Here is a 24,719-nt window from a genome sequence, read left to right on the forward strand (position 1 = left end):
TTCTGAAGAAGCCAGTAGTTGCACAGAGCCACATTTAGAGTGTGAGGAAAAATACTACACTCAGCTGCTGCCCACACAGGAAAGAGCTGTGGCTGAGAGTGTGAGAATTAGCATGCCTCATGCTCGGTGTGTTTGTTTGTTTTAATGTCTAAATGACGACTGTATGGGGGCATGGTTGTTGCAAATTATGCTCCACTTGTTTTCTTGGAAATGCATTTATTTGCATATTATCAAAGCTCTTGCTGTCATTTTGGCACTCCTTCAGTAGGACTGGTTGGAGGCTGAGATCTTTTATTTTATATTATCTATTTACAAAACAGAGTTTTTTTTAAATCACTTGTTTTGTCCTGGTAATACTGTGAATATAGATAATGCCTTTATGAAACTCCTTTTTTAAATGACCCTGGTTATGTTGTATTTCTGATCAATTCTTCAATCATTTGTAGACTGTAACTGTTTTGAATGATGCATCTGATAAAATAGTCATTAAAATAAATGATGTAAGGGAGAAGCCATGCTGACACTCTTACTTCAAAGTTTTTCATTACCTCACAGTTGGAATGATATTTTCTTAAAGATGAAGAGGGTGACTGATTAGTGTGCAGCACGCACCAATGAGGTTTGACTACACGTGAAGGGTAGTGTAGGCAGTGGTGGGACGTACATTTACTCATGTACTTTTCTTGCTCCAAGAGGCACTACTTTACTTTCTACTTCTACTCTACTACAGGGAATTATGTTTTACTCCACTACATTTATTTGACAGACATAGTCAGTGATTACTTTTCAGCTTAAGGGTTTACTGTACATAAAAACACACGATAAGTTCATAAAATACTATACATTGTTAAAGATTAAACCAATTGTTCCCAACCTTTTTTGGCTTGTAACGCCTTACAAAAAAGCAGTGTCTAGTTGGGGCCTGTCAGTCCAAAAATGTATTACAAGTTTTTGTAGCAGAACAATGTTTTTTTCTTCTTTCTTCTCCCATTAATCATCTCAAGAGTCTCAGATTTATTTTGTGACCCTTTGGAGGGGCCCAGACCCCTAGGATGGGAACCACTGGATTAAACTACCAGTATATAAAGTAGTAAAAACAGCATAGTAAATAGAATAGAAAGTAGTTAGTAATAGTTCCACCAGCTACAACAGTAAAACACATTACACATCAATCCATCAGTAACAATCTAATGATATCATTTATAATAATATATCAATCACAGGGGGAATTTTTACACAGAATGAATATTTTTACTTTTGATTCATTTTGCAGATAACAACTCAGAAATGTTACTTAAGATTTTGAATGCAAGACTTTTACTTGTAATGGAGTATTTTTACATTGTTGTTCAGGTACTTTTACTTAATTAAAGGATATAATAAGTAAATTACATAATACTTGCTTCACCACTTAGGGTAGGTTAAAAAAGAGCACGGCTGCTGGATGAAGCTTCCGTGCAAAAAAAAAAGAAGATTCAAAACAAAGACTCATCCTGTTGCTGCACCAATGGTGGGCCTGTTGTCAAGAGTTCTGCCATAGCTGGTAGAGTAATGGTGGTCCATCTATTGGATTAGTGGAGGGATTTCACTGTGGTATTAATCTGAGAAGACAGCAGGTGGCCCGGGCTGGGCTCACACTGAGCTGTTGTGTCTCTCTGGCTGTCACTCAGCTCGCTGTTTCACCTCCATCGGACGCACCAGCACGAACAGGACACCTATCAGCCAACATGAACCTTTTCTGCTTTTCGCTGGTAAGAGACACACTTTAATTTTTGCATGTACCCAACAAGCTGTGTGTGAGTAGCTGAGGGAAAGAGAGTTTAGCCCTGTGATGCAAATGTGAGTTTGGCCACAAGCAACATATCTGTTAATCATAACATGCTATGTAAGTAAGTGTGGGGGAATATTTACAAGATGGTTATCACAGTGTGTCAGCCTCTAAATGAGCTACACATGATCCCAAAGACAGGTGACAAGTGACAGGTGTTGGTTCTTGTTTGTAGTCAGATCCCACTGACTGTTTAATCATTAGAAATATCCTTCTGATATTGAGTTGCTCCTTTTGTACAATCTCAGCAGTCTCAAAATGTACAAATACTTCTCTAAACTCATATGCTTTATTAGGTTTTCATTGGATTTACCATCCATATACTACACGAGTAGAGTTTGATACAATAATACTATATTTGTCTACTTTATTGCTGTAGTTTATGTATTAGTTGATGTGTTCATGATGCAAAGAAGCCTAGAGGAGAAGCAGAAAGTATTGTTAAAGTATTTATAAGTGAAGCGAAAACAGTAAAGACAAGTGTGTGGTGGCAGGTCCACACAAACGCACATGCACCATTCACACATATGGTCTGTCAGATGCTGCAGCAGTTGTCATGCTACATGTGGGCATGTATAGATGAGAGCAGCGCATCCGCCCCTGCGTCAAGCCCCTGCCTCCTTTTGGGTGAAAGCAGCCCCTCTAATGTGGAATGTAAATGCAAATTCCGAGGTCTTTGCCAATTTAATAGCATAAAATAAGAATACTGTATTGTTTTTTAGCTATTAGGAGCCCAAATCCTATAACCAGTCAGGCAGAAAACTATGTTATGTCATTGCTGATCAAAGATCGGCGTCGTTATGTAGAAAATAAAATAAAGAAATAGGGGTTGATGAGTGTCCTTTCAGTGAAACGAACCAAGTGGACTAACCTGACATACCGTATTGAATCTCCAGGTAATGTATTTCTGACATCTGTCACTTTTTATGTCGTTAAGACACTTGCTATTTTGGTAGTCTGTCCAATGTGAAGTTACTGTAAACTAATTACATCGCTGTGATGAAGCGACCCCTGTCTCTATTTTGATAGCCGTTTGTGCTTATTACGCGACCTTTTACTACGACCTTTTAGCCCCATTTCCTACAAGGGTCATTATTAGAACTTAGGTCAGCTCAATTTATGTTAACTATTAACGATAGAATACCCTCTGCTCCCCGGTCTGTCGAGTGGACAGACGGATGAACCAAAACTCCTTTCTAAAAGCATGTGTGTTATGGGAGGGCCATATTTTTTCACAATAAAAACTTTAGTCACACCATGACTAAGACTCTTTTCTGATTCGCTTCGATCTGCAGGCACAATCAGCACACATGCCATTTACTCAATAACATCATTATCTAACCTGTGATGAAGTGTTTGCCACAGAGGTACACATATTGAATGGACGGGTCCCACAGTTTACCATGTTCATCCTCTGCGGATGGCCTGAAGCCACAGAGATCTCTTCTTTTACTGTCCTTTGCTCTTTGGGGGGTGAAAAAAGAAAACTGGGATTTGTTACGTGCAAAATACGACACAGCAGCTTTTAGGCATGATGCCACTAGTTGTTTTCACTTTGACGCTGGCGCTTTTACAGCACAATTGTTTTCACCCAAAAGGGGGCGTGGTCGTTCTGAAGACAGGAAAGTGACGTATGCCTGCTCTCATCTATACAGAAACTTGCCTTCAGACAGATGTTGGACATGTTGACCAATAATCAGGATTATTAACTAATGTCTTGCTACAATAAACAGAGGCTTGAACTGTGATTGTGCAGATGGTCCCCTCTGTTGCTGTTGTTCCACATCACGTATACAATGACTTCAAACACAAACTCATTGAGTTTGAGATATATATATAAAAAAACAAAAAAACATTTTAAATACATGTAGTTTGGTTTAGGCAATCATCTGGCACAATGGTTAAAGATGCAAAGGATACTGCACAAACTTAATTGGGTGAAATATACATACACACACATACATACATTACATAATTATATCCAAGATACATCCGCAATTCAACATATTAAAAAGCATGAATAAAGGGAAGTAGTATTAAAATATCTGCAATGCAGAAAATCAAATCCTCAGGGAAATTGGTGTCTGTAGAAAGGTACAAATGTGAGTACATCTGTGTATTAGATCTTTTAGTTTCTATAAATTCTGTCAAAAAAATGAGGACAATGACACTTACATGAATACATGCAAGTTCAAACCTAAACAGGCTGATCTTATAACCAATGATTATTGTGAACCAAAACGCCTTCTCTTGTTGCCACTTGAAATGGTCGTCTGTCCAGTACACGGATAAGATGTCATCGTACGCACACGACGAGATGGATGAAGAGAGAAATTGGTTATGCGTTCCTAGAAGGAATCCAAACAAGCCAAACACATTTTAATCCATGCTGAAATCTGTTCTGAGGAATTTCAATCCTCCCCTACATCCACGGTTGACAAGCAAATTTAAAAGAGCTTTGGAACAGCATTAGCAGCATGTCCCTACAGTCATATCAAATCCTCATAACTCTAATTTTGATGACTATGAAATGAAGATTTATGTGGGCTGAATCATACATTTCTTTAGGCTTTCTCAGTTTTTGGATCTGGAAACAACCATTGTTTAAACTTTAAGGTGATGTTTGTGCTTTACAGTTGTGGAGGATTTTTTTTTTGTTGAGGTTAAGCAGTCATTATACAGAATGACATTTCCTTACCACTAACATAAAGGGTGTCACCTATTTAACCTGCTTGATATGTGCACACTATTTACTTCATCACAAGTACTCTTCAGACATAATATAACAGGATAGTTGAAATCCATTCATAAATTGCGCCTGCTGCCAAACTTCAACTGTCTAACAGCTGTGTGTCTGTCCATCTGTCCACATGGTATCAGGAGGGGTCTATGGACAGCCTGTATGAGGCGGTGCAGAGCTCCAGTGATGGTCCGCCACCGCCCATACCCAGCCGCTCCTCCAGCCGCTCATGCAGCCGTTCCTGCAGCCCAGCGGTCCTGTTGGATGACAACACAAAGTGGCGAGGCTCTGGGAGATCTATTTCTATGGTGAGAGGGATGCATACTGTGTGTGTACAAAATCACACACTAAAGCATGTCCACACACATGCATGTCGTACAGACTGTGAATGGTGGAGCCATGTGAACAATCATGATCAGATTGTATGGGGTCACTTCCCACAAGAATTGGGACTTTTGGACTCCCACCCACCAGATTGTACCTATAAAACAAAGCTGATTATGAAATGATGAACAGAGCCAGTTGACAGCTGCTGCTGAAGCCAGACAATTCAGAACTTTTAATTCAAGCTTGTCATGTAAATTAAATGTCACTGATGCCATACCAATAAATCTCAACATGACTCTGCAAAAGAAAACAATAATTTATTTATCAAATCCATTTGAATGTGATGGAAAATTGCTTATTTTGTTAAACACACATCTGACTGACTGTTTTCTTTCAGGAGATGCCTCAGATGCAGGGGACCAACTCTAATAAAAAGAAAAGAAGGTGAGCTCACAAACATGCTGACATGGTGCTAGTTGCACCAAATCACATCAGTTTTAGCTCACAGGTAAATGTATTTTATATTGTGTTACATGTTCCTTTACTAATAATGTCATTCTGCTGTGAACAGACACTGCAATTATATTCAAAACACTGTAATCCTGCCAGGAATCCGGGCTTCTGTGTTTCTATTGTATAACCTTCTTTCTGTTTCTTTTGTTGGATGTGCGTGCAAACCACAGCAAAAATCTGCCATGCAAGTGAAAGGGCCTTCCCATAGAGTAATAATATGGCTTGAAAGGCACCCTCTTTATTTTCACTGGGGGTTAATACTGTAAATCCTTCCTGCAGCAGCGCATACGGGCTCTTCAGCAGTGCTCCTCTCCTCCTTCTCCTTCCATCTTTAGTTAATTCGGTCTGGCCAATACAATGCTGTATTTCAAGAAGAGGGATTGACAGTCCTTTAGACACAATTGAGAAAAAAGCTTTCCGTGACTCAGAAAACAATTATATATAATGTTTAGTTTGACTATGGCAGGGCCCTGCGGACTGTTGGGCCACCAGAAGGCAGATTATGGCTTTAAGCTAGTTGGACTAAGCGGATTCAAGGCCCACCTACTTAGAGTCCCCAGTCGCCTCAACACCTTCACTCCCTACTGGCTTTACTTTGAAAGAAACACGACTTTGTGGTCACAGCGTGGTCTCTCAGTTCATAGAATTAGTAGACACAGAGTACTTCTGCACAGTATCAGTCTACTTTCTCACGATGAGACTTCAGCTTTAACCTCATGTTCTGTGATTTATGTGCTTTATGGTCGTCTTTTTTGGATTCTTATTTTGTTATGAGCCATATTTTGTTATGTGACCGTACACACGTAAAAAACAATCATTTGTTGGGTTGGTTTGTTGTCAGACTAAAGGGCCTGAACGCATCTACTCAACTCTAATTAAAGGCAACTGCGTAATATATTTCTTTGTTAATTTTACTTTCAGAACACATATATCCAAATCTGCATCAGATAATGAAACACTGGGTGAGTACAAACAATTTCCTTTGTGTTTTGTTAATGCTGGATTCATTTAAGGACTTGTATCGGTTCAAAGAGTTTGAAAGCAACAAGAAAGTCACTGTGTTCATTAGTGTTTAAGTGAAACTGACCTGACCAAGACAATGAATCAGCTCTTGCATCGCCACCCGTGCAGCCACCTGTATCATAAACAAAAAAATGATTTGCCTTTTCCAAAGCTGCTAAGAAAAAACTGTTGTCTGTTATTTAGATCAAAACCTCCAATAACCTACAAGGCTGCCTGTTTGTGACTCAGAAAACAATTTCTGTGGCCTCCATTCAATCCTTTCACTTAAAATCGTCAATGTTTGTGATTTGTCTCCCTTCATGGCAGATAACCCCGGCTGTAATACTGCTGTTTGGCATCCTGCCAAGAGCCGAGAAGATTTAGTCCACATCACCAACAATCACAATGAAGGTAAATAGGAAATAAATAAGTTAAGCTCATCTATATGGCAATGTTCATTTGTACTCTCAGCATGATGTCTGAAGACATGGGCTGGACTTTCCAACCAGTTCACCACCAAAATCCTATCCCAAGCTATTGAGTATTTAATAATGTTACACAGGCCTGCAATGATCGCACAGGATGTTAAACACAATGCAGAGGTAGGCCTTTTCTTTTCTCTCTTTAATCCTGAGGCGTAGAGAAATACATGAATAAATCAGCTTCCTGAGTGACCTCTTGTTTTTTGGTTTTCCGGTATATCACTAACCTGATGAGATGTACAGTTTATTATAATGTCTTGTGTCCCTGTAGAGATGAGGAAGACTAAACACAGAACAGAAACCAAAGAAGCGAAAGGACCTCATCATCCTGGCACAAAGAAAAAGGAGAAACAGCCCTCAAGCCAGGTTAGAAAAAAAAGCTTCACTGCCATCTTCACTTATTAAAAATCTCACTCAGCAGATATTTTCATTTAACATTTTAAAAAGAAATATTTTAAATGCTTTTTGCGCTGGTATTTTTATGGCATGGGAGTGGGTAACCAAAATAAAATTAAGAATTAAGTGTAAATAGTTTATAGGTCGGTAGCTATGAGGGATGGAGGCCAATCCGGAGTGGCCAAACAGCAACAGCAAAGAGCATGAATCTGCTAGATCCTTTTGTCCTGTTAAATGATGAGGTGAGGTGTGTCAAAACACCCTCCTTTATATTTCTGTACCACTGTTACAAATACAGCACTAAATAAAATCCTTGTCCATTACAGATTGATATGGCATCTGTGCCAACCTGATGTTTGAGCAGCATTATGAAACGGTTGAACCAGTAGATGTGAGCACATTTGCAAGTGCAGAATCATGGTCACATGGTACACCAGGCCATTTTGTGTCAACTTAGGCAGTTTCAAGCTGCCACATCCAGAGAGCCTCTGGTGGCCTAAATGGCACAATCATTTAACGCAAATGCTGATTGGGTTTTAATACAGTGCAGATGGTCCAAAGAGGGTAGTGCTCTCTGCGTAATCTCTGGGCCACATGGCAGAGTGAGACGTGAAAACAAGAAGAGACTGTCTGTGTGTCTGGGTGTGTTTGGGGTAGGGAGGGTTTAGAGGCCTCATGCCAGGTCACCCAGTGCCCATTCTGACTAATGCCCATCATAGTGAGAAGCAAACAAAACAGAGCTTGCCAGTAGTGGATCAGCTGCAGCTCTCGGCACCTCACAATGTGCTAAAAGGACCAGTGACCCAAATGGGATTTGGTAGAAGATATTGTGTCTATCCTTTTTATAAACACCAAAAAAAAAAAAAAAAAAACAACAACGCTTGCAGCTCTGTGAGTCACAGCAGTGCTTTGAGCTAATGCTTTCAGCATGCTAACATGCTCGGATGACAATGCTAATATGAAGATGTTAAGCAGGTATACTGTTTACCATAATCACCATCTTAGTTGAGCATGTTAGCAATAGCATGATAACATTTGCTAATTATCACTAAAGACAAACTACAACTGATGCTGATGGGATTTTTATTAGTTTAGCAGGTATTTCTGCACAAATACAAGTTTTTGACCTGATGATGGCGCTAGATGGAAAGTGAAGGGATCACCAAAGAATCAAACAAATCCTGAGGGGAATGTGAATGTCTGTACTAAATTTCATATCATCCATCCAATAGTTGTTGAGATATTTCACTAAAAAACAAAAAAGTGGCAACCTCATGGTGGCTCTAGAGGAAAAGGTTCACCAAAGTCAGTCCTCTGGGGACCATGAATGTTTATACAAGATCTGATGGCAATCCATCCAATAGTTGCTTCAATTTGGACCAAAGTGGCGGACCGACCAACAGACAGACTGACCAAAGGGCCGACATTGCCATCCCTAGAGTTATGCCACTAGCAAGGCTCAAAACTGAGATGTGTTATATGAGAGTGGTGAAGAGTGTCACATTTTAGATATTTAGGAATGACAGTTTTTATATGTGTTGTGTGTTGCATCTTTCCAGAGTGTCCATGCCAATGGCGTGGCGACAGAGTCTAAACCTGCTGTCAAAAGAAGCCAAAAGCCTGGAAAGAAACCAGGTGGAAAGAGTGGGAAAGAAGGGTCAAAGAAATGTCACAACTCGACAGGTGAGACAGCTTTCCACAACAACAGCAAGATAATGGTACTGTCCCCCTACTCGCTAGATTAAACTGTCCTATGACTAAACTAGACTACAGTAGCAGAAGAGGCCCAGCATTTGTCAAAATGTAGCAAAGTTGTCTTGTTCGTGACTCTGACTATACTTCTGCTTTTAAGTGTTGCAACGCCTTCAGTGTAGGTGTCTGTAGTGTCCCTACAGTATGGGCACACAGAGGACTGCTTTATAGCAAACAGACATCCATTCAAACTACACATAGAGGTCACAAAGGCAAAGTGGATAACAAAAGAACTCTGATTGGTCTGTTTGGCCATCTTCATATTTCCTCCTACTCTCTTTCCGGTGCTGCTTCGATGTGTAAAAGTGGTCTCACACATGATTTCCTTAAAGCCATTTATGGTGCAAAACGTCTCTTCACTTTCTTTGTTATCAGTCTGTTGTGAAGTAAATTATGAAAGAGACAAAGCAGAAATTCTTTGCGTGAATGCAGATTGTTTTGTGGTGGTGTTACAACACTCAATGGGGAAAGCATATGCAGAACTTTGAATCACTCTCTGCTGTAATGAACAGTTTTGCTGCAGCAACATCTCAACATGATGCCAGATTCCAGTTTAAATAAAGGTGTCAACATCCCTGGCATTTCTTCACTCTCAGAAAGTTGTCAAATGTCAGTTTTCCATTGATATTTTCTTCTGTCTTCTCTCTCAGTGCACTACCCACCATGCGCTAAGAGTCCATCTATGGGACCCCACTACCTAGACGTTCCATACAGGTCAGACAGGAAGCCCTACCTAGGCAAGTCCTCCATCCTCCCCACTCAGGAGAACGCAACCCCGGGCCGATGCAAAGACATGGCCACCCTCCCTGGTGGAGCGATGCCCACCCACACCCACCACCAGCGCTGGAGCAACCCAGGTGACAGCAGTCCTGCCTGGGGGACCATCCAGCACACCTGTCGGAGGCCGCTCACAGAGTATCGTGTGTACTCCCATGACTTCACCACGTCCCATGGGAAGGAAGACAGCAGCCATGCCCCATGGGAAGGAAGACAGCAGCAGGCCATGGCCCAGGATGACAGCTTGAAACGGGACTGTAAACCCCAGATTCCCCCAAAGGTGCCGCGATCTTTCACAGACGTGGATCTATCAGAACCAAATGTAAGTTTCTGCTGGCGGATATGTATTTTTGAAACCATTAGTTGATGCTCTGGGTCAGTAATGTAACGATTCTGATGCTTAACTTTTATTGCATCATGCACAAATTCCGAAGTGCTTAGTGCAACTGCAGTTTTACAGGACTGGTCACTATGCGGCTCTAATGGAGCATATTGCTTAAAGTAACCTACTTTTTTGCCTTTGTGATGCCCTTTTGATGCACTTGTTCCCCACACGGTGTTACAATGTGTTTGAATGGGTCTCTTAAGGGTGCCACAATATTTGGAGTTTTGGTATTATAATTAAACCTCTTAAATTCCACAGACCCAGTGGCAGGTCCATCTGAAGGAGAAATTTGTGGGATTCAGTTGGTAATTCTTTTTTAAATTAATCTTAAACTCTCCCATTGGGATTCTTTCAGTCAGTTGCTGTTTAATACAGCAAGTTCAATGGTCACTCAGTGCTAATACCTCACAATAGTGCAGATTAAACTTAAAGGTCAGTGCCTTTGAGTGCACTTGACATCTCTCAGCATAAGACCTCTGCTGATACCCAGTGAGCATGTGCAGTGTGAAACAAAGCAGTTGTTCAAGCTTAACATGACTTGGGAGAAAATAGATGAAAATAGTCTAAGATGAAAAGGATGATCTGGTGCAGAGATTACAAGATCCCTATGGATCTATAGTGTCATTGGTTCTTAGAGATTGTCTACTCAGAGATGGTGTTGAGGTTAATACTCTGTCTTTGTACTCCCTCTTTAACGGCCTCATAGCTTCCCTACGAGGACATGAAAGAAAAAAGAAAATGTCCAATTTGCTCTGCACACTTTTAAATGTACAGGAACTGTTATACCTTTTGGCCTTTTACCATCCAGTCAATCAAACATCCCTTGACATTTTTCAATACTATGAGATTCTAAACATGCCATACTTTTAAAACTTATTTTAATTTAAATAATTTTAGAAAATCCCATATCCTCTTCTCTGGTTCTGTCTGAAAAATATTTAAAACAAATCCAACTAATAATTCTGGCCGGAATTCAGAGGACCCTCCCCGACAGCGCTTTGAAAATAAAATATTTCAACAAAGATCAGGTGACTTTTTCAAATGGTAGATATCTCATTTTAAACTCTTCAGATGAACAACTGCGTCTCCAGGGAGCCTCTGGAGTAATAGATTAGAAGCCTTAATCTGGACTGACAGGAGTTTACGGCTGATTGCAAGCAGTGGGATTAGGAAATGGTTTTGTCTGCAGAATTCCCTTTTGTACAAATAACCGATCGAAACCCCTAGCAGTGTAAACACAGCGGCAAATCCCAACATGGCAACATCAGAGCAATGACTGACAGCAATAAAGGATCCTGTGGAGAGTCAAACTTCCTCTCACTCTCATACTCACTGGGGAGGCCATGTTTTGTTACATGTGGTTATTTTGTGATATTCAGCCATTATCAAAAACAAAAATCTACAGTAGACACATCTCAATTTTATGTCTTAGTGTTTCTAAGACACAAAATTAAATGTATTCACTTCCATTTTGGGAGCAGAGATGAACTGGTGTTTCAACACTACAAAGTTGCCACTTTCAACTGTTCCTCTGTCATGCGCACTTCCTCATAAATATTCACCCCACATTAAGAAATAAGCGCATAAAAATAATTACTCCTGCATCATTTACCATAACTAAGTTCCTCATTGCTATTAAAGGTACATTTTGAGGAATATCAAACTCAGAATTGATTTGAATCAAATATTTCTACATGTTGTCTTTCTATTTTATCCACGAAATAAAAAACAGCTTTAAGTGTAAAGTTTATGGGCATGTAGAATAAGTATGTTGTTAGTTAGTTTATGTGGATGTAGCCCTAACCCTGATACATTATGACTCCCTTCAGTGGTTAGTTTGAGTCATACTTATATTATACATTACTGCCCACCTCTGAGCAGATCAACCACATGCAACACAGTAGCAGATATGACACAAGCTCATCCTCACCAGAATATCTCATGTCTTATGAAAAACAAATGCCACAAATAAAACCGGAACGCAGCTGTTCCTGGAAGTGGTTCTCGATGTTTTTGTCGAGCAGGCCAGAAAATGCACACTCAAGCACTTGTATTTTTCCCTTTCAAAGCAACACAGCAATGAGAGACACAACTCCAATTGCCTCACATCCTGTGTGTCGTAAGGAAGTGGGCCAGCCAGCCCATCAGACAGGCAACCTCAGTGCTAGTTAACACTTCACTGTTAGGACAGTGGGGTAAAGACAAGAGAAGAGCAAGGACTGACATTTGACGTTAACCTTAAAACAGGAGAAGATGTTGCAGAGGGCGGCCTCCAATGTGTCAGACAAAGCAAAGAGCAGCAAGCCGAAGGTAGGTGAAAATCTAGACAAAATATGAGAATACTGTAGGAGGAAAGATATGACATTTAGTAGGAAGCCAAGAGAGAGCCAAAAGAGAGAGACAGCCATAAAAATATACAAGTTGAATTTAATATATAACATCATTTAAATAAACATTGAAAATGTAACATTTAAGCTCTATTTTTAAAGAATGTAAAGATAAATGACATTTTGTAAAATCCTGATAGAACACTAAAAGACTAGTTGATGTAGGTTTTTGTCCAAATTTATACAGTAAACTGTACATTTTCATAATGTAAAACAGACAAACAACAATGACAATAAAAAACAAACTATACAATAACACAAAAAATAAAATTCGGGGGAAGAATATAGCTCTAAAATAAAACCCTTCAATGCTGCTGTAGTAGACAGTGGAGTACAATGTGGGCCTGGTAGACGACGAGGCATTAAATCAATCCACTGAGAGCCGTCTAGGAGTGTGGAGCTCGTATTTAACCAGGATTTCCAAGGATTACTCATTTATATAATTTTGGATGATGATGGGGAGTTGGGAGAGATTATAATGACTTTTAGTTTTATCAAAAATTGGAAAAAAGAGGAAATAATTAAAACTGAGCCAGAGAAAAGCAACTACGAGTGCATGTCACCAGTGTTGTGAGGATGCAACAGTTTTATTTATGTATTTATCTACTCGTTCACTGACATGTGCACCTACAGTATATAAGGACAAATATTCTCTGCCCTGCATTTTAATTTTGACTGAAGTTCCTTGTAGCCATGAGCAAAAAATTAGGAACACTTTGGCTTTCCTTAACGCACAGTATATAACGTAGATATAGACAACTGAATCCACTGGAAAGCTTCAATCATATTTCATCAGTGAAATCACTTGATTTTTGAGCCTTGAGACAGCTGGGACAATGACTCACAAGCACAATGACTTGATGTTATGTAATGCTGTTAAACCTTGCCACACAAACCGTGCCAGTTGTCTTCATGACTTCCTTTGTCTTTGTCTTTTTAATCCTCCCCACAGCGCTCCACGAGCTTCGGCAGGTTTGAGGGTCTCAGACATCACTCGTCACAAGCCAAACCAGAGGAAAATGGAACAGCTACTACGGTTTGTAGATTTGTTTGTTTTCATTTCATTTTTATATGCATAATGGCAAATGGTCAATAACATACCAAGTGGTCATGTAAAGTAATTGGATGGAAACATTTGTATTAAGAATTTGCATCTTGTTAGAGTTATGAATATATGCATATAATATTTGCAGCCATGGTGGTGTGAGGTGTTTTGTATAAAAAAAAACATATGACATTGGAAAACAAGGTTCATGTTGGGAAAAACCCTTTAGTGCACAGGAAGTGATGCAGTTTACAAAAAAATTGAGTCAAAATGAGGAGATGGGAGAAATATCAGGAGCCAAGTTCTAAATATCTTGTCTATTATATAATGTCTTTAATATCGCAGTGCTATATTGTATGTACTAAACCAACTTTCTTTACACAGCTCACAGAAGAATGTGAGAGTTTGGACCAAAACAAATCAGCTGGACTTGGGAAGAAGATGAAGGCAATTTCACTGACCATGCGCAGAAAAATGGGCAAAAAGCATGCCAAATCTTTTTCTGAGGAGACAGTGAGTCACTGCAAAATAGATGCACACACACACGCACACAGCCTCCACTTTTTATTTAATTACTTTCAGGTACAAGGGGTAAAGCTTAAATTAGTAATTCAAGGGTGCAGATTAGTATTTCATGTGCACCAATCAACAATTTATGAGCATGAATGATTAGCCAGTCCCCTTGACACCTGTCACACCCAGTAAAAGTCCAGATTGGCCAACAAACAGCCTCAGTTACAGCAATCCAGTGCTGTTTTTCTGAAGAGTCTTATCACATTCATCACTTAGAGAACCCACATCCTCAGATATGACGCTCTTGCTGGCAATATTTAAATGACGCACTTTGCTCTAACCTATACCGAAAAGTGTCTTGGTGCAGTTTTACTGTAACACAGTCGGAGCGATAAGATGAAAGTTTTGAGTAGCTTTGTAACTTTCACAACCTACGTCTCTAACTGAAGCTCTCTGTTTTGGTTTCCTTGTTGTCTTTTACTTTCATATGGGTGATTAGGTTACTGGAGTTTGCAAACTTTTGTACATTTTATCTATGATTGATTAAGGATTATAAGGTTTGTCTGTATTCTATAACTTGTCTCTCAATTAAAACTGTATATCTTTTCATTTTTTCCCCCTCCCAGGGTGATGACACAGACAAAGACCCAGAGGCAGAGACAGAGAGTGTCCCTCCAGCTGAGAAAAACTCTGCAAAGACAAGCAACTCCTTAGAGAGTCTTTACAGTGGCCAGAGCTCCTCTAGTAAGTATCTGCACATACTGCATACACTGCAAGGCTGGAGCAAAGAGTACTGGCTTATTTTAGCCCACATACTGAATAAATGTATGGGGTTTTATAATTAATTCTACAAAAAAAAAAGAGTTTGGAAGTAAGCTGATCCTAGCATATATGAATTAACCAGTACAATGTAGTGTTATTAGACAAGCATAACAGTGTAATCACACTGTGTTGTGTTTGTTGGTTCAGGTGGTGTGACCAGTGAGTCCAATGGTTCTGGTCAGAGAGACAGTCTGAGGCTGGAGGAGGACGGCTCCTATCAGGGACAGTTCAGTGGCAGAGCTCGCGTCCACACGGACTTTGTTCCCAGCCCATATGACACAGATTCCCTCAAACTCAAGGTACGATACAACGCTGTTTGTGTACAATGCTACTGTATGTACAACAGAGCCCCGTCTCCACTGAGGCCCTGATGTAAATAATTATTTTAACAAATAAATATAAACATTATCTTCATGACTCTATACATTCACTACAATTTTTTCCTAGGTCGGCGACATTATCAACATCATCAGTAAGCCTCCGATGGGCATCTGGACCGGCATGCTAAACAACAAAGTGGGCAACTTCAAGTTCATCTATGTAGACGTTTTGGTGGAGAAAGACGAAGAAGAGGAAGTTCCCAAGATCAGACAACAGAAGCTGTGCAAAAGACCTCGGCCTAAAACATTGCTGGAGTTACTGGAGCGACTGAATCTCGAGGTGAGGACGGATCTACTCGCCTGGGAGCGCTCACTTGTTTCAGAGGGTTTGCAGACAGTTACCATAATAACAGGAAAGCAGTTAAATTCAGTTAACTTTTCTGTTTGGCATCTTACATGATGAGTAGGGGCTGTTCTGATTCTATAAACCTAATCTAATACTCCAGGGAGGTTTAAACAAACATGAAATGTTGCTATATTTTCATAACTCACTGTCTATAGGTAAAATACCTGACATTATTAAGTCTCTGTGGCCTCCAATTTGAAACCAGTTCCATACCTTCGTAAACATGTTGTATCAAGAAACTTAAGAGATGAAAGGTGACCATGTACACCACTGGGGGTTTTTACTCAAGTACGCCGGATGTGTTGATGCTAATGAAGACACCTCTGTTGTTGTTACAGGAGTACGCCTCTGCCTTGCTGCTAAATGGCTACCAGACAGTGGAGGACCTGTTGCACCTGCAGGAGAAACACCTGATAGAGCTGAACGTCAAAGACCCCGAGCACAGACGCAGGCTTCTCACTGCTGCTGATTACCGCTACACAGAAGGTTAGCAACATAGCAAGCAATGACTATCACTTGTATTATTAACAAGACTTCATTTTACAGATCAGTAATGATGGTTTAATTAAATAGCGACATGGTCAACTAAAACCCTCACTGGCTCACTGGACATATTCCTTTTTCACAGCAGACATTTTGACTTATAGTAGGAAAAGCACAGGGGCAACTAATAACATTAAGGATGGCTCTGTTCTATTCCAGTGCCACAGTAAGCCATGACAGTGAGCCAGCATGCACAGTCCCAGGACCCTGAAACTGAAGCAGCTAAATGGAATTCAGCCATCATTTTATTTGTTATATTTGTGCTTTTCCAACTGTGACATGTCAAAATGCCTGCTGTGAAAAGGGTCCATTTCACCTTTACTTAGTAACAGTCTTTTTTCTTTTTATTACAACCCTTGCGAACAGTATTTATCATTTCACATACTCATATTTATAGATTTAGATTACTAGTTTCCTGTAACCTACAGTCATCTGCAATTTAGAACAAGTTTAGGGGTGTCATGGTGGCCTAGTGGTTAAGATGCATACTATATGACTGCAGTGTCGCCAGTCCCCATGTCTCCTGTCTATACACTATCCCTAGTGTCAATACCCAATAAAGGCAAAATGCCAAAAAACAAAAAAGTTCCTTTGAAGTTTGGCACTGAAATGCACAAAAATCTGGTATTATTGTCTTCCAACTTCTAACCAGCAGTCATAAGCTCTAGTGCCTTTAGTGACATTTGAGCAGCAAGAGAAGCCAAGGTAAAGATCTTCATATGAGAAATCATGTTTCTGAAAACTTCTCTAAGTTTTACATAAATATAGAACAATGTCAGTGTATTTTTGTAACTCATTGTTGCTTATCATTGACTTGGTTGAAAATTATATGCTAATTCATTTGTTCTGGAGAATAAAAAGGTATTTTTATTCTTTAGCAGCTGGAAGCTGAGACATTTGTGCCACACAGAACAGAAATACATCCTGTGTGAGGCTTATCAGTGATTTCCTGTTACTCAGATAGAAAGTGCTTAATGGGGCAGAAGGTGTTCCTGTAATCTGATGTCTTGAAGCAGAAGGCTGATTATTGCAGATCCTGCATGAATGAAAACAAAACTACTTTCCAGTATGAAGGAGGAACAGCATTCACTGGCTAGTTTTGTTCAGTCTGTTCATGTTTTATTGCAGTTGTGTACAAGACAAATTAAAGGTCATAGCAATTTTTCTGTTTGGGTGACAGTGTGACTAAACAGATGGCAGCGGCCGTAGCGTGACCCTGCCAAGCTTGTTGACTCACGTGAGATGCCAGTAATTTAATCAAGCCAAGCTGAACTCCATTAGGTTAGTGGTTTGGCAACCTGGACATGAGGATTATTAGCTTCCATCAGTGAAATAGAAATATTAAAGAATGGTGGAATATTTTTACTTTGTGAGAAATTAAAAGTCAAAAAGGACATTTTGTGGTGTTGTTTCTAAAAGAAGAAGACGTGTTTTTTGCTGCTGTTTGCTGGGTCACACCTGCAGAAGTTATTTCAGTATTTGGATCATTTGGCCACTCACGGTCAGCCAACAACACATGGTCCTGTTTTCACAGTAATTTTAGCAATAGCAACCTTTAATCTTGAAAATAATCCACAGTGCCATTGCTATCACAGTAATAAATCATTTCAAAGAGCATCAGCCTTACAAATTCAAATATGGGTTAGTTTCCACTGATTGAAGCACTTGGTGCAGATTAGAACTTCTCTAATGTGGTTGGAAACAGAAACTTGTAATATTATGACATTTAATTTGATTCCATTTGGTTTGTGGCAGCAGGTGATGATGTCAGGGAGGCGGAGGAGCTCAGATCGTCCCACAGCCTGCTGGAAGAAGACAGCGACTGTCCCAGAGACTCGGGCTGCTTCATCCCATCTGAATGTTCAGACAGCAAGGAGGACGCAGAGCAGCTCACAGACGCTGTGGACTCTTAATGTGACATGTCACGCGGATGCTTTGACATTTGGAATTCAGAGTTGGGTATTTTCTTATGACTGATGGTTTCAACAATCATCCTATAATTTTCTCAAAATGTCATGTTAGTATCCCTTATTCCAACAAGCTAGACACAAGCTTGGCTAATGTAGAAGCTTTTTAAAAGTGTGATATATATAGGAAGAACAAACAACCAATATTCCAAATGTCATCTTATCCATTTGCCACTTTATCAATATAATAAAGTCGTAAGATTTCATGAGTTTTTTTATTTTATGTTGTTGAAAAAGTTCATTTCATTGATTGTATCACTTGTATTTATTGCATTCTAAGTCATTCAGTGTTTTTCCATATAAAGCCTTTATTTATCACATCTGCAAACCTTTGTCGTTTCTCATCAAATCCAATCTCAGTTCAACATCCAGTGTAATCTTTGTTTTTTCGATGAATGAAGTGATATTGGTGAAGCTGTGTTTTTGAAACGTAGTGTCTGGGTATGAACAATGCATATTCAGATCTTGCCTATATTGTATACTGTGTACAGGAAAACATGTATGTTATTTTCTGAACGTGTGTGTGTGTGTGTGTGTGTGAATGAGAGTGTGTGTGTGAGAGAGAGCCTGCATGTGCACTCATGTGAAAGTCAGCATTCAACTGTTTTCACAACTTTTTGTAAATAAAGTCAAAGAAATATAATCAAATATGATTTTTTTGTCATCAGTCAGAATTATTTATTTCACCTACCAGTACAGTGCCTCATATATAAGTGCTTGATACCTAATTAGCCATGAATGAAATATAATAGACAAGTACGTTTTATTAATTAATTCTACTTTGATTTGAATTTAATTTAATTTATTATTTCGTTACTTTAATTTTATTTAAAGATTTTATTTTAACATCACCCTTTTTTCTATTTTTTTTTTTATCTCGACTGCCTTGGCTCAGCTATGCCTGGTTGGCTGAGAACCCGGAAACGTCACGAAACTTTAGTTTTACGCTGCATGTCGCTAGAGTTGATGGGAAGTGTAGTACATAGCTAACATCTGCTGCGTTATACGTGGCGTCGATGGTGTATGCCGTTTACAACATTACCCAGCATCCACAAGGAGCCATGCAATGTTGACGTGTATTTTGTTGGTAGTCTAAACACTTCCTATTTCGCATCATCTAGTTGTCAAAGTTGGACATCTTTTAATCGCAACTTGAACAATTTTACCGACACTTTGTGAATTTAAAGCGGTGGGTGACTTTGCAACAGTGTGTGACGATGTCCGGGGAAATTTCTATGATTGGTAAGTTGAATGACAGTTATTTTACTTATTTTTTTGCCGGTAATAAACCGGCGACTGGATGCTAACACATGAGCTAGCTAACTGGTTTGGTCCACCTGTAATACGCGTGTTGTTACCGGTCCACAGGTTCGGTGATCCTGGCCCTGTTCCTGGCTGGTTACCTGGGCCAGCAGTACTTACCGCCCCCCAAACCGAAAGTGATCGGCCTGGACCTGGGCACCACCTTCTGCTCTGTCGGCGTCTTCCACCCGGGCAGCGGGGATGTGGAGGTGATAGCGGATGAAGAGGGGAGGAAGAGCATCCCCAGCGCCGTCTCATTCACCAGCACTGCGGTGCTGGCTGGACATGAAGCCGTGGACCTGGCCGACAGCAACCCTCAAAACACCATCTACGATGCCAAGAGGTTCATCGGGAAGATCTTCGAGCCGGAGGTCCTGGAGCAGGAGAGTGCTCGGTACCCGTTTAAGGTGGGGCACGCTGGGGCTGGTTTAGCTGACTGTGAACTACTTTGTATGTTGTTGCCATAGCAGAGTGAGTGATTTCTGTGGTGGATCACTTACGTCTCCTTATGTAGCAGACATGTTTACCCATCAGCTGTAGAGGGTGTTTTTCTTTTAATTCTTTTTTGAGGGGAATGAGGAAACTTTGGAGTTGACGTGCATGTGTAGTTTCTTTATTACTTGACTTACTTTTACTTTTCATAAGGGGGCATTTTTAGTTTCACACAGATAATGCGGGAAGATAAGTGATCTCGTAATCCAAATAATGACTGTGCTCTTTATTCTAACTGATAGTAGGCACTTCTGGGAAACATTAAAATAATATTTTTAATATTCTATTTATATAATATTAATATTATAATATATATTATATTTAATATATTTTGAAACCTTCTGGCCTAAATAATAGGTATATTTTGAGTAAGTTCCATGTAAAATGGCTTAATAGAGGCATGTGCATATCAGAACTGTCATTTAGACTCACCAGCCTTTATTAAATGCAATCAGGTACACTCAGAATAAAAGCATCAAAATTGTTGTCAATTGATTTTCTCTCACTCGACTAATCCATTAACTTGACTTAGCTCTACTTGTATTAAACAACATTGAAAATTTCAACAAGATCATGTTGATATGTCGCTCCTTATTCACTCTCAGTTTTGTCATCTCTCCATCCTCACTTACACTGTTTTTTTTGCCTCTATTCCAGGTGCTTAACAGTAATGGAAGTGCAGAGTTTTGGATCTTCACCAACCATACCTTCACTGTAAGCCCAGAGTTCATTGGCTCCAGGCTGCTGCTGAAGATGAAGAAGATGGCCGAGCGACAGCTGGGTGTGCCCATCCAGAAAGCTGTCATCTCAGTGCCCGCAGAGTTTGACGAGAGACAGAGGAACTACACTGTCAGGGCCGCCAACCTCGCTGGTCAGTTCTCTCATTACTTGAAGCTGACGTTAGATGTCCTAGCGAATCATTTGACAAAGCTGCACATCAGGCACCTGAGTTTAAAAACTCCCTGGCATGTTTGTTGCACGTCGTCTCCCTCTGTCTCACAAAATGAAATGACAAAAATCTTTTAACACATTATTGAGTTTGTGCAAAGCCGATATATTATTTTCATAAAGTAAATTATGACCAATGTCGGATTTAAAAATGTAGAAATATCAATGGTACTTAGTCAAACAGCCATAACTGATCAGAAATTGTTTTAGAAAGTTTACTTTTCTGTATCAGTTTCATTTGTTTTAAGCTGTCAGCTAATATTGTATTATTCTTTTTATGGATTGTCTCTACTAATTTATTTTGTGTTTTTGTTCTGCTTCTGTGACCAAATTAATTTCCATCTTTGGATAATAAAATTTTAATTTGAACACTAACATTTCTGGACACAGCCTGCTACTGGTACACTTTGGTCCGTAATAGCCTTTCTTCCCCAAAAGCATTAAATATACAAGCTACATACACTGCATCAGTAATATATCTGGCATATACTCTACATTCTTTCCCTTGTGTTGCAGGCCTGGAGATCCTGCGTGTGATCAATGAGCCCACGGCTGCAGCCATGGCCTACGGCCTACACAAGGTGGATGTGTTCAACGTGCTGGTGGTCGACCTCGGGGGAGGAACCCTGGATGTTTCTCTGCTCAACAAACAGGGAGGCATGTTCCTCACCAGGGCCATGGCAGGTAATGTGTTTCACTGCTTCAGTAATAAGAGATAGGAAGTGATATGAGCCCACTGTTGTCTGAAAAAGGAGCTTTACCTTTTGTCGCGCAGTTCATGTACCAGTTAAAGGCTTAAAATATCATTTTATTGTGCTATCCTTTTCATAATTGAAGTGGGTTCAACAGTTAAATAATATGGGGTCCGAACTTTCACCTGGATTTAGCCATTCAGTCTGTTTCACAGAAAGAACAAGATCTGTTGAGACAATAATCTGGTTTAATTTTAGCATCTTTAATCTGAAACTTCTCAAAGCAGCATTTGTGTAAATTAGAAGGGAACAGTGGCCTAATCTTACATGGACGGTATTTTTCGGCAGGGAATAACAAGTTGGGTGGTCAAGACTTCAGCCAGAGGTTGCTCCAGTACACTGCAGAGCGAGTCCGCCAGGAGTTTGGCGTCCCACCCACTCTCAAAGAGGACATCCACCGTCTCCGACAGGCCGTGGAAGCCGCAAAGCTCAACCTCACCCTCCAACCCAGTGTCACCATCAGGGTGCCCCTGCACCTTCACACCCACGACAGCTCGGAGTCACCCGAAGGCTCTGCTCCTGCTCCGGTTCTCTTCCAGGCTGTGATAACTCGCGAGCTGTTCGAAGAGCTCAACGAGGACCTTTTCCAGAAGATCCTGGCTCCCGTTGAGACCGTGTTGACTGAGGGCCACCTGGAGAAAGAGGACGTGGATGAGATCGTTCTGGTTGGAGGGTCCACCAGGATACCGCGGATCAGGAGGCTGATCAGCGAGTACTTTGGGAAGGAGCCCAACACATCAGTAGACCCTGACCTGGCTGTGGTTACAGGTGTGGCCATTCAGGCTGGCATCATGGGCGGCTCCTGGCCTTTACAAGTGAGCGCTATAGAAATTCCCAACAGACACCTGCGCAAGACAAACTTCACCTAATAGGTTATTTATTAAGATGGAAATGATGCCACAGAGACTTGCCACTGATTCCTAACTGTTTAACACTTCTCTTATGTGCATAATTTAAAATCTGCTGAAGTGAGAAAAATTACCAACAAATACACTGTCACCTGAATGAAGACATGCAAGTTACTCAGGTTTTTCACCTCATCTCATGCTTTCTTGTTTGTGAAAGGCAGCGGTAGCAGAAAAATAAGTAACTGATAACATCTGCACAAGTGAACAGTCCTGTTTCCGTTTTTAAAGTGACAGCTGCTTTTGTTGTGCACAAAGCTTCAGCAGAAATAACAGTTAGATACTGATGAAATGTGAATGAGAAGCCTCTCAAAAGGTGAAATCCTCTCTCATGTATCTACTGATCCATTCAGCTTCATTCGTGATGCTTATTCATGGTAGATACTTTAACAGTGTTCAAATCAGGGAACAACCTTTTAAGGACTTAAAGACTAAGCAATACATCTTCAGCTATTTATTTATTTATTCCCACTAACTGTGTGAGTGCGTGTGTGTTTTGCAGGCCTTCAATGTATTTTTTTTTTTTATTTTACATCTTTCTATCAAAGGTTGACACACAGTGTGCTTGTGCCTGTTCATAAAGCTGCTATATTGTTTGAAGTATAGAGGTGAACTGCTGCAAGCTAGTGGTTCCGTCAAAGGCCCTTGTCCCAGAAATGATTTAATGTCCACTGGAAGTCATGGGGACAGAGGGAGACCTCAGTGTAAAGATGCAGTTATGCACAATTAATTTCAAACAAATTCACTGCAATACAGACTACTCACCTCATAAATAAGGAGTTCTGATGAGGTGCAGAGTCCCCAGCTAATAGAATAAGGTGTATGTTGGTGAAAGCCTTAATGTTCACACAGTACTGAAAGTGTTAAATCCTGAGACGGAATTAGTTGCCTCGGAGAGTGAAAGAGAGAGAAGTCATGTTCAGTGCTGCACTTTGAGGACTTCCAGTTGTTGACTAACTTTACTTTTTTGTGCAATAGTGCATGCTTTAATTAAAAGGCAATGACTTTCGCTGACTTACACACAAATATTTATGCTGCATATCAGAGTTAAGTACAACAGCCTGCTTTTGCTGCTGTAGGTAGAGAAGGTCGACTCTGGTAGTCCCACAGGAGGACCAAACCATTGCTTACTGGTGCCTTGTGTATTTGATATGGTTAGTTAAGTCTAGGATGCTTGTGGTTGTCAGGGTGCCTAAAATACGACAAATTTGTTTAATAATGTAGTGTGAAGAAAATCTGTTTCACCTGCTCTTATTCTGGTCAACAATAGACTGGTTATTGTACATCCAGTATGAAAATTGATTTCCATTTCTATTCCAAAAGTCTGTCTTTGGAAAACATAAAACCCAGAACTCTGAATCTCTGAAGTACAGTCATTCCAATATCAACTCAAGTTGCCTACATTCCTTTATAAAGTGTCACAACTTTTTTTTTGCCAAATGTCATTCATGAGTAGGTGTATTTATTTTGTCTTTTTTCTCCAAATGTTGTATTTCTCATGCTGGAACTTCATATCTTGATGTAATAGAGCCTTTAGTGAAGATGAAGCAAAGTTGACACTATGCTGTTTGTCTTTGATATTGGTCCCTATTGAAACAGGGAGAAAGAAACTGACACTAGGATCTATTTTTATATCACCTGTTTTACTCACTGTCAGAGTCTAGCCACCCAAAAAATGACAAGGAAGTTTAACTGTTAGGACCTGCTTTTCAGCCAATTAAAATTCCATTTCTCAACGTCTACACTATCTGTTTACTTTTAAGAAAATAAAAACTAGGTCCATTTTGTGGCCCGTATATTCCTGGGCACATGTCACATGTCACATGTTGTATTAAGATCCTCCAGGTGTTGGGAGTGATGCTGCTCACGAGAACTTTTTAATGGTGAACTAATTTTTAACCTGAAGATCATTTCTTATGTTTCAAAATATATCTTTGAAAAGAGATGCATCTCTAAAGTTTTATGTGGACAAACATGATCGTTCAAGAAATGTTAAAAAAAGAGAGAGAAATGCTTTCTTACACCATAGACTTGGTAAAGTAAAAAAGGCTACAGACAATTTTAGTATGAAAACCTTGTGAAATCTCCTGAGAGAATGGCTTCCTTTAATTTGAT

The 24,719-nt window shown here is 40.0% G+C and overlaps 2 protein-coding genes across 5 annotated transcripts; both read left to right on the forward strand.

Moving 5' to 3' along the window:
• Window positions 1-1,623: 1,623 nt before the first annotated feature.
• On the forward strand, window positions 1,624-18,858 carry samsn1a (SAM domain, SH3 domain and nuclear localisation signals 1a). 4 transcript variants are annotated; one of them, XM_044201793.1, is made up of 15 exons: window positions 1,624-1,751; window positions 4,709-4,876; window positions 5,293-5,339; window positions 6,330-6,370; window positions 6,738-6,821; window positions 7,164-7,258; window positions 8,848-8,971; window positions 9,691-10,139; window positions 13,542-13,625; window positions 14,019-14,147; window positions 14,774-14,891; window positions 15,111-15,268; window positions 15,417-15,629; window positions 16,034-16,181; window positions 17,994-18,858. In XM_044201793.1, the coding sequence occupies exons 1-15, from the start codon at window positions 1,728-1,730 to the stop codon at window positions 18,149-18,151; spliced, it is 2,040 nt and encodes a 679-aa protein (XP_044057728.1). In that variant the 5' UTR covers window positions 1,624-1,727; the 3' UTR covers window positions 18,152-18,858. The 4 variants fall into 4 exon arrangements, with proteins under 4 accessions (XP_044057728.1, XP_044057729.1, XP_044057731.1 ...); XM_044201794.1 differs by having other exon boundaries at window positions 17,997-18,858; XM_044201796.1 differs by having other exon boundaries at window positions 1,630-1,751; window positions 15,117-15,268; window positions 17,997-18,858.
• A 380-nt stretch (window positions 18,859-19,238) lies between these two features.
• Window positions 19,239-24,344, forward strand: hspa13 (heat shock protein 70 family, member 13). Its single transcript, XM_044201804.1, has 5 exons — window positions 19,239-19,447; window positions 19,574-19,914; window positions 20,657-20,870; window positions 21,464-21,631; window positions 21,988-24,344. Exons 1-5 carry the CDS (start codon window positions 19,423-19,425, stop codon window positions 22,566-22,568), a joined length of 1,329 nt encoding a protein of 442 aa, XP_044057739.1. The 5' UTR covers window positions 19,239-19,422; the 3' UTR covers window positions 22,569-24,344.
• Window positions 24,345-24,719: the final 375 nt, after the last annotated feature.

This window comes from Siniperca chuatsi, linkage group LG7 (assembly GCF_020085105.1).
Source record: "Siniperca chuatsi isolate FFG_IHB_CAS linkage group LG7, ASM2008510v1, whole genome shotgun sequence".
In the NCBI taxonomy this organism is placed as follows: domain Eukaryota; kingdom Metazoa; phylum Chordata; class Actinopteri; order Centrarchiformes; family Sinipercidae; genus Siniperca; species Siniperca chuatsi.

Bases quoted from the DNA above. Each gene is read 5' to 3' on its own strand.
- hspa13 (XM_044201804.1), top strand. From the start codon at position 19,423: ATGTCCGGGGAAATTTCTATGATTG. The intron at 20,871-21,463 runs GTCAGTTCTCTC...CTTGTGTTGCAG, and splicing joins CAGGGCCGCCAACCTCGCTG to GCCTGGAGATCCTGCGTGTG. The intron at 21,632-21,987 runs GTAATGTGTTTC...ATTTTTCGGCAG, and splicing joins CCTCACCAGGGCCATGGCAG to GGAATAACAAGTTGGGTGGT.
- samsn1a (XM_044201793.1), top strand. From the start codon at position 1,728: ATGAACCTTTTCTGCTTTTCGCTG. The intron at 4,877-5,292 runs GTGAGAGGGATG...GTTTTCTTTCAG, and splicing joins CTGGGAGATCTATTTCTATG to GAGATGCCTCAGATGCAGGG. The intron at 14,148-14,773 runs GTGAGTCACTGC...TCCCCCTCCCAG, and splicing joins AATCTTTTTCTGAGGAGACA to GGTGATGACACAGACAAAGA.